Source organism: Phragmites australis, chromosome 4 (genome assembly GCF_958298935.1).
Source record: "Phragmites australis chromosome 4, lpPhrAust1.1, whole genome shotgun sequence".
In the NCBI taxonomy this organism is placed as follows: Eukaryota; Viridiplantae; Streptophyta; class Magnoliopsida; order Poales; family Poaceae; genus Phragmites; species Phragmites australis.
This window is the reverse complement of record NC_084924.1, coordinates 44,730,673-44,740,324: the sequence shown is the minus strand read 5'-3', so window position 1 is coordinate 44,740,324 and position 9,652 is coordinate 44,730,673. Positions and strand designations below refer to the sequence as shown.

Below are 9,652 nucleotides of genomic sequence, written 5' to 3'. Positions count from 1 at the left end.
CCTATTGTTTTGTTGGATTATGTCTACAACTATCTCAAATGAAGTATTTATTGCTCCTCGAGAGACGGGCAGATAAAGATACAACAACCCACACTTCACTCACTCCTTTTCTTTGCAATGAGAAAAGCTTTGACAAAACTTGGTAAAAAGACAAAAGTGTGGCTTTCTTTTGTTTATGCTGTCCAACTCGCCGTGTGAACATTGTCAGTGGTTCAGTCTAAGTGCTGACCAATGGATAATCTCGAGGCCTAGCTGGTAGGCTACCCAAGGTAAGCACATACCTCAGCAGACAAATAAAGCTTGCAAATTGCAGCCCTGCAATATTTCATCCGATCTAAAAAGAACAAGCTAGGGTCAAAAGAAGTGTCTTTGATTTTGCTTTTTCTGCAACTGTAATTCAGCATCTTTGGCGAGTCAAAATTGTAGCCATACCTCAAAAATAGAGTCCGTATACCGTCACTTTCTCTCGGTTTCCTCTTGTTCCTTTCACAAGTGAACGCGAATTTTGACCAGAAGGAACCACGGTAGCTCCGTTCTTCCCTCAATTGCATTCCCTCTTGCTTGAACAGTAACTGGCTTTTTTGCTAGCTGATAGACTAAGAATTCAGTTAAGATCATAGCCATTAGACTTGAACACCCAAACAGCAGTAACACCATCTTGATGAGTTGACGGTGAGGAGATGTAGATGAGTCGGTTTAGTGTGTTATCGTAGTGTCGGCGGCATGGGGAGGAGATTGGTATAGATGAGTTGTTGCAACGCCGGTGTGAGGGAGGGCTTGGAGAAATCGATGCCAACACGGAGGTGGCAGCATTCACTCCACAAAGCGTCTTCCATGAGATCGGTCTAAGGTTTAAGATGTGAGGATGTGCGCTAGTCTCGCTATATGAATTATCACGAGATCCTAGCTTGACCCTCTTTATATATGACGTTGGTGGAACAATCATTGCGCAAGAGCTAGGGACGAACTTCCTCTCTTTCTCGATTCGGTTAGTGTACACGTTCGGGCCTAGCGCGATCAATTGCAACACTAGCTGGTAGTAATATTGTCCTAGTGAAATTAGATGCAACCAACCTAGGCGTTTGATATTCAAGGATGAGACAGAAATGGAGTTGTTTTTGCTTTGGTTAAAATATTCTATATTCTATCGGCGGCAAAAGACCGGGCCAGCATGATCCGAGAACACACGTTTCCCTCTTCTTACCCCACCCCAGGCTATGTTTGAGTAACAAAATCTTCAGTGTGTTTCAGTAACTCAACGTTCCCAGGTCCTACTACTGACTGCATCCTAGCTTCGGATGCGCCGTTGAGTGCGGACACGTGCAATTGTGCAAACCAAAGCCCAAACCCCCGCCTCCACCCACGTATCACGAGGTGCCGGCCGCGGTGAGGTCAGTCGTGAACTCGTGACGTTCCGCTCAAAGCCGCGCGCGCGTTCGGGCCCCGGGCTCTCGCTCCATCCGATGATGGAGCGGGCTAATCGCCGGCGCCGCACGCACTCCCTCGTCGATTTGTGCGTTCGGTCTCCGGGACCATCGCTCCTCTCATCGATTTGTGCGATCCAAACTCTCCCCCGCCGCCGCGAGCCCAAGCCGGCCCGCCGCGCTGATCCCACAATCGAGTTATCCGCGCGCGTAACCAGCCCGGTTGACTGCTAGTGCACGAGGATCGCGCGCCCTCTCCCCCGCCCCGCTGCCGCTGGCCGCAGCCCCACAACGCTACGCGCCCTGTAGGATCGGAGTTGAGGGCTCGAGACACAGCAAGGCATTCGAGTTTGTGGAACTAGAAACCTCTCTTCATCGTCAGATTACCGCAAAATACAAAGATTCATATTCTTTACTCGCGATCCATTCGTTTTCATCCGAAAGGAGCCTAGTTTGGTTGTTTGACTAGCTAAGTTTGTGAGAATTCAAATTAAAATATGTTTTAATTTATATGTGATGAGTGATTGATAATATTGTTATTTTTAGTTGAATGATTTCAAGATTGTATGAGCATGACTATACGTTGTAATTATGATCATAATTAACTAAAGTTGTCGAGAAAAATAGAGTTGATATTTTTGTGTTTGAGTTTAGAAAAATTGTACACATCGGATGATTCGACGCTGTGATATTTTCACGCGCCGGATAGTTTGGTGCTCAGGAAGTTTTGAGCATTTCAAGCTAAAGGCAAAAAATAAGTGTACACTGAAAGGTTTGACGATGGAGTTAAGTGAACGTTAGAGCTTTTCTTGTAGAGAGGTTGCAAACTGATTTTTGTGGACTTGTACGTGCCGGATGGTCCGATGCTCAAAGGGATGAACACCGGATGCTTCACCAGAGCATTTCTTGTAGAGATGTTGTAAGATGGCTGGTCCAGAGAAGATGTACACGCCGGATGGTTCTACGATGAGATGATGGACACGTCAGAGCATTTCTTGCACAGAGTTTGCAAAACAGTCGAGTTGATGAGCTGAACACACTAGATGGTCCGACGCTAAGGATGAGTGAACACTAGATCATCCGGCATTCATAATTTGTTTGGAATGAGTTCTTCAATAGAGATTTTGATTTTGACTAACTAGAGATGGTCTGGAGATGCATGTTTGCTTATCTTGTGTTATATAGGTGATAGATGCAACTTGGCAGTCGACGATAGAATAATCGGGCTAAGGGGAGAGATTGGTGTTGAACAATCAATAAGGTCGGACAGAATTGAGTGTGATGCTAGTTGTATATGTGGAGGTCAAAAAAAGTATGAAAGGGTGGATGAAGACAGTGTGTTGACAAATTCAAGTGAAAGGGATGCTAGTGCAAATGACAAGGCGGTCCGAGGGATTAGGAGCGGGAGAGACTTGCTGGCTATCAAGATCGAAAGATGGAGTACACACGTCGACATCAGGATGCTTGCTTAAGGCTTAAGCAAGTGGCAGTAAGTCACGCTTTGAGAAGCATGTAAGGTGGTTTCGTGGTTTAGCCTCAAAACTGTGGACGAATGGAGTGCACTTTACAGCATCGCGAAGCTTGCATCGAGACGAAGCTAAGTTGTGAAGAAATCACGACCGTTCGATGGACAGAACGAAAAATAGACTAAAATGCCCCGATGGTAGGTAGAAGATTATTAGAAAAGATATGTATTTTGGGAGCAAGAAAATTTAATGGCTAAGTTACCTAACTAGACTTATAAATAGAGTGATAGGGCTGTGAGGATAACTTAAGCTAGCCACATGAGTTTGTATGCTAGGGTTTTAGAGGAAATGAGATAAGAGATCATAGTCTTTATAATAGATGAGAGCTTTTTGTGAGAAAAATACCTTATAATCTGCCCAAAAATGATTGACCTTTGCAAGAAATAAAGTACATATTTTTTCTGATGTTTGTGTTCATCTCCTTCTACTTTTATTTTATTGGCTCCATTGCTTTGTTGTGAGTTTTTCTCCTTTTAGTTGTGATTTTTGTTTTTGCTTAAGGGCTGAAATTTTATCTCTTGTTGCCAAAGGCATAAAATTCACGTCAAATATATATAAGTGGGTCTTGAATTTCTTTGTCTCTAAATCATCAACTTAGAGAGTTTCTTCACCCAAAGTTTATCTATTTGGATCTAAGTGTTTGTTTTTCAAGTTGTAAGCGTTTGTATGTGATGACACGTGAATTAGGTTTCAAAGGAACATAGTGTTCAATTCCAACCATGAGAGCCAACTTGTTTTTCTCCACTTTTGCTTCTATTTTAGTTTTGAGGTGCGTTGAGTGACCATAATAGAAGAATGTCATCAGCTTCAAAAGAAATTTGTGGAGCGCCTATTCATCCACTCTAGTCGTCATTCTTAGTCATACAATTGGTATCAGAGTTGGTTTGATCAGTTGTTGACCTTTATCAGCTTTGTGATCCGTAGGCTACAAAAGAGATATATGAGAAGATCCATTTCTTTGAAGGTCATGATTTTTCGTACTGAAAGGTGCACATGTGAGCTTACCTCTTAAGCCAAGTGCAATATAGGAGATTGTAGAATCTAACTATGAGATTCCTATTACTGGTATTTCTTAGGCCCAGATTGAACAATATAAAATTAATAATAAAGCTAGAAATATATTATTCACAAGTCTAAGTCGTAATAAGTTTGCTAGAGTTCAGCACCTCCGTACTGACTAAGAGATTTGATCCACTTTTATTGTCTTTCATGAGGGCACTAACCAAATCAAGGCTCGGCTCTAAAGCACGTACAATCAAGAATATCAGATATTCATACAGAGTTTTGAAGAATCTTTGGATGCCATGTTTGCTCAAATTGATGGGATTGTTAGCAATCTTATATCGACTAGGGTTTTGCCTTACTCTGATCATGAGAGGGTGATCAAACTTCTCTATACTCTCGACCATAGAATATGAGAATTGAAGATCTCAAGTATTGATGAGTCATCCAATTATGACACATTAACTTGTGATGAACTCTTAAGTAAGCTCAAATTCACTGAGATAGACAAGACAACTATGATAGGCTTAAGAAACCCCATGTCTCAGAATATGGCTTTGGTTTTAGGATCTAGTGGTGGTAGTCAAGCTAGAGTTAGTTTTTTTTTGCCAACCCTTCATTTAGTGGATTTGCTTTGTCTTCCTCAGTTTCTATCACTGAAGAGTAGGTAGATGCACTTGATGATGATGACTTGACTTTGATTGTAAAAAAGTTCACCCGCTTCTACAACAATCAACGAGACCGAAGGAGAGGTAATTCTTATGCTTGTTATGAGTGTGGTGATACCACTATTTCAAGGTAGACTGTCTAAGGATCCAGAAGAAGAAAGACCATAGCCATGACCACGACAAACATAAGAAGCCAAGAAGCCCTTCTTCAAGAACCACAACAAGTTGGCCAAGAAGGTGGCCAAGGTGACATCTTGAGCTTTCATGATGGCGCTCAGCGATGTCGACACCTCTTGAAGTGAGGAGGAGAGCTCAAAGGAGGAGGAGCAGCCCGTGAAGCATAAAAGGAAGAACAAGGACTTCACCGGCCTCTCGAGCCAACTTGTCACTTGCACCTATTTCGTGATTTGACCTTAAACCGTGGACCGGAGTGCACATAACATCATTGTGAAGTTTGAATCGAGGTGAAACTAAGTCATGAAGAAGCTATAAATGTTTGATGGATAGAGTAAAAAATAGACTAAAATACCCTAGTGGTAGGTAAAAGACGATTAGAAGAGCGGGATATTTTAGGAACAAGGAAACTTAATGGTTCTGCTACATTCCTATGCTTATAATTAGAGGGGTAGGGCTGTGAGGATAGCTTGAGCCAGCCAATTGAGTTTGTATGTTAGGGTTTTAAGGAAAGGTGAGAAGAGAGCTTAGACTTTGTAATAGGTGATAGTTTTTTATGAGAAAAATATCTTGTAATCTACCGAAAAAGGGTTGACCTTAGCAAGAAATGAAGTGAATATTTACTATGATGTTTGTGTTCATTTCCTTCTAGTTTTTTTTTATTATCTTGATTTGTTGTGAGTTTTTTCCTTTTTAATTGTGTTTTTTGTTTTTTTCTTAAGGGTCAAATTTTGTCTCTGGTTAATGTTGTTCTTTTTATTACTGTAGACATAAAATTCATATATAAATGTATATAAGTGGATCTTTGTTTTTACTTAAGGGCTGAAATTTTATTTCTCGTTGAAGTTGTTATTATTTTACTAGAGACATAAAATTCATATACAAATGCATATAAGTGGGTTTTGAATTTCCTTATCTCTAAATCATCACTTGGAGATTTTCTTTACCCGGAGTATATCTGGTTGGATCCAAGTGTTCATTTTTCAAGTTGCAAGCGTTTGTGTGCGATGACGTATGAATTAATTTTCAAAGGAATCTAGTGTTCAATTACAACCATAAGAGCATCTTTTTTTATTTTTATAATAACTTATTTATCTTCAGTTTTGTTTTTACTTTAGTTTTAAGATATATTAGTATTAGTTTTGAAAGAAATTTACGAGACACGTATCAACTCTTATCTAGTTAACATTCTCGGTCATACAGTTTATTTCCTCTTATGTTTATTGGTACAGAGACGGTAAGTTATATTTTTATTATTAAAAAAGATTCCGGTGACCAATTGAAAGTCAGAAGTGTGACTTATACATGAATCCTGAATCGACACTCGTGTCGTGTGACGGTAGTACTGCTACGAGCTTTCACGCTCGCCAGTCGCCATCGATCCGCCAACATATGCACGGTTTGACACTCGTCATGCCAGCGAATGTATCCATCGTGGAGGTGTCTGCATCCTCGACGCATCGCTTTCACCAGTCCCAGCCGAAAGGAAATTCTATAATATACTTTATAGAAAGATTTTTATAAAACTCTGAACTATAGTGTTTTTATTCATCAACAGTTATCACGTATAATTAAAAAATATATAATATACACAAAATAAAATCTTTCCGTAAGATCTGTCCTATAAATTTTGCTTCGGTTCCGGCCTCCCTCGACTCACAACTGTCTGCATGCCATGCTTGTCCAGGCAAACAGAGGCAGATAAGAATACACGTACGCCGTTAAGCCTCAGCCTAGAAGGCAGCCGCGTCCTTGACGACGACGTTCTCGACCTCCCTCCTCATGAGCTTCTCCTGCTGCTGCCTCCGGCAGAAGACCACCCACGCGTTCACCTCCAGCGCCACGCAGGCGCCGACCAGCGTGGCGAGCGCTATGCAGTAGCCCAGCTTCCAGTAGGACACGCCCAGCCCCATGACCTCGAACCCCTGGAACACGTTCACCACCCCGACCACCACGCACCCGTACCCCACCAGGTGGTGGTACGACTTCCAGTACTTGCGGTACATGTTCGTCGTCTTGGGCCGGAAGAACATCGCCAGCGTCTGCAGGCTCCCCGCCGTCGCAGCCGCGATGCCCAGCCCGCGGTGCAGCTTGTACGTCACGCCCGGCGACGCGGAGCCCATCACCAGACCCAGCACAAACCCGGCCGCGCCCAGGGTGTACCCCGTCGACTGGATTGCCGCGTGCGCGTAGAACCACGCCGGCCCCGTGGACGCGCACGGCCGCAGGTACCGCGCCACCGCCGCGCCGACTGGGAGGAGCAGACCCCACGAGAGCGCGTTCAGGGAGCCGTGCATCCACTGCAGCGTGGCCGACGTGGTGGGCGAGGCCTCGGTGGCGGTGGTGAGGATGTCCACGGTGGCGTGCGACGCGAGGTCGGAGGCGTCGGTGGGGTGGATGGTCGGGGAGTAGCCCTGCACGTAGAGCCCGCGGTTCCACACGAAGTGGAGCTTGGTACGGTTCGGGGAGAGACGGATGGTGGCGGCGATGGTCACCGACGCGCCGTCGCGGACGGTGCGCGCAGGGGCGAGGAGGTTGGCGGAGGAGGCCAGCAGCGGGATGTCCAGCGGCCGGGACACCAGAGGCGACGCCTGGAGCTTCACGTCGGGGGAGAGGAGGAACGGCAGAGCGAGGAGCGCGCCGGTTGACGGGTCGGAGAACGCGGAGAGGACGCGCGCCCCGGTCATTGCCGGCGCGTCAGCGTTGACACCCCATGCCACCCAGCCGGACGGTGAGATGAAGGAGCCCGTGAACGCGGCGTCCAGCGTCGCGTTCCGCGCGTCGTACGTCCACGCGAGCGTGGCGCCCTGCGTCGGTAGGGCGATGCACTTGTCGTACGTCTTGACCGGCGTCGACGTCGCGCACCGCCCGGCCGCCGCGGCCCTCGCTCCGTCGGCAAGGACGGCGGCGGCGGCGACCACAGCCACCCGTAGCAAGCCGAGGATTGCACGCCTCGGATGGCTGCTTATCTGCCGCATTGCTGCGCGCTGTGTCGAGCGGCTGAGTGGCGCGAATAAGCTAGCCAGCCACGAGCTAGTGTGCAGTGGTGCGCAAAGTTTTGGCGTGCGTCTAATCTGGCTTTGTCTGTGCGCGTAAGTGTGGTTTTAGTGGTCCGTTTCGAGGAGCGAGCGCCATGATGGCTGTGTGGTGCGTTCGTTGGTTGCCTTTGTTTCAATGCGTTCTTAGCTGTGAAGGAAAGGCTCCAAAAAGGAGGCTGCACCCTGTGATCTGGATCCAAGTGGAGTGCGGTGCCGACCTTGGCCCCAGTCTTGCATCGAGCTCTGGGATCGACAGTAGGTGTAAATTAAAGTAGTGGTCGACTGAATATAAAGTTGCGAAACTACACAGTGATAAACATATATACTTGTTACAACATTAACCTTCCAGACTCGATGCCTCGACGGACAACCTTACCCGATTCACATCACACCAACACTTTTGGGTGTAGTGACCAGCTATGGGGAACTCGGCAATTGATTCCATGCATGCACTAGTTTAGTAGTTTTGATCAGGTGTGCGCTGATCCCAACAGCGGAAAAACTGATTGCAAAATGGAAGATTTGGTGGCCGCAATTGAGAGGCCTCTACACCGCAACGTGCCGATGTGATGTGATGGGCTCGGATAACAGAATATTTTGTTTCCTGAGGATTTTTGGTCATGAGTTGTGCACTGGTGCTGCTGCTATGATGATGATGTTGATTTTTTGAATACGGGAACACTTTTTCCATCCCAGCAGTTTGTTACCATCAAAAGATAATCAGGACAGACTAACCAAACTACAAGTAAAAGACACTTAGTTATTCATATTTTCATCCTCTGCAGAGTTATATGTATTCTCATCAACAGTAGCGTGAGATCATCACACCAGAACTAGGAAGCATCCTCACATAAGACACTTGGTTTTGCTGAGAAGCCAAAATATTCATCACAGTATTAAGCAGACATTGCATATCCTTCATCAATTTCTCCTTGTCCATGTCATTCAGAAGATCTGCCTAGATTTAAAAAATGAACAAGTATGAAAATAGTTTCACTAGGATTACGAATAAACTTTTTCTCAAAGCAAGCTTCGTTTCTGACTTTTCAAATAGCCCAGTAAATAGCTACAAGACCAACCACATGGAAACTTTTCCGTGTGGTTGCCAAGACTAAATCCAAATGTAATATTGATGAACAAAATTTGGAATTGTATCATCTTCAAAAAATAAAGCCATAAAACCCCAAGCAGATTTTGCAACAGGACACAGAAAGAAAAGGTGAACACATGATCCTTGTTGAGTGCAAAAATAGCAAGAACCATCTCTAGACCACTTTCTCTTGATCATATTATCTTTAGTTAGAAGGGCTTATTGTTCCAACAACCACAGAAAAATCTTAATGTTTTGAGGGAGTTTTGCTTTCCAAATATGACTGAAATAGATACTGGGAGATCATCTCATTAACCACTTATATATGGATTTAACAGTGAAACGGCCATTCGTCTCAAAGGACAAGAAAGATCAGTGTTCAGCCATCTTTTAAAAGATAAATTCCAACCTTTCTCATAAGAATTTTTCACAAGAATATCAGTATCAATACAAATCCCATAAACAGCTGAAAACAGATCACATAAAGGTTTAGGAGTCACCCAGACATCCTCCTAGAACCTAGTGTTCTGTTAGGATTCTCCTCCCTTGGAGGTAAAGGTCTATGACCTTAAGGAGATCACTCCAACAAGGGAAATCACCCTGCTTATGTCTTACATTAGCCAAAAGAGAATAGTGAATGTATTTCTTCTAATGACTTGTTGCCACATATCCTCCTTATCCAACTTACACCACCATTTACAAAGAAATGCAATATTCATTTTGGAGAGAT

The 9,652-nt window shown here is 44.6% G+C and overlaps 1 protein-coding gene across 1 annotated transcript; it reads right to left on the bottom strand.

Annotated features, from left to right (window-relative positions):
* Positions 1-6,418: 6,418 nt before the first annotated feature.
* On the bottom strand, positions 6,419-8,098 carry LOC133916736 (cytochrome b561 and DOMON domain-containing protein At2g04850-like). Its single transcript, XM_062360548.1, has one exon. It carries the CDS (start codon positions 7,770-7,772, stop codon positions 6,528-6,530), a length of 1,245 nt encoding a protein of 414 aa, XP_062216532.1. The 5' UTR covers positions 7,773-8,098; the 3' UTR covers positions 6,419-6,527.
* Positions 8,099-9,652: the final 1,554 nt, after the last annotated feature.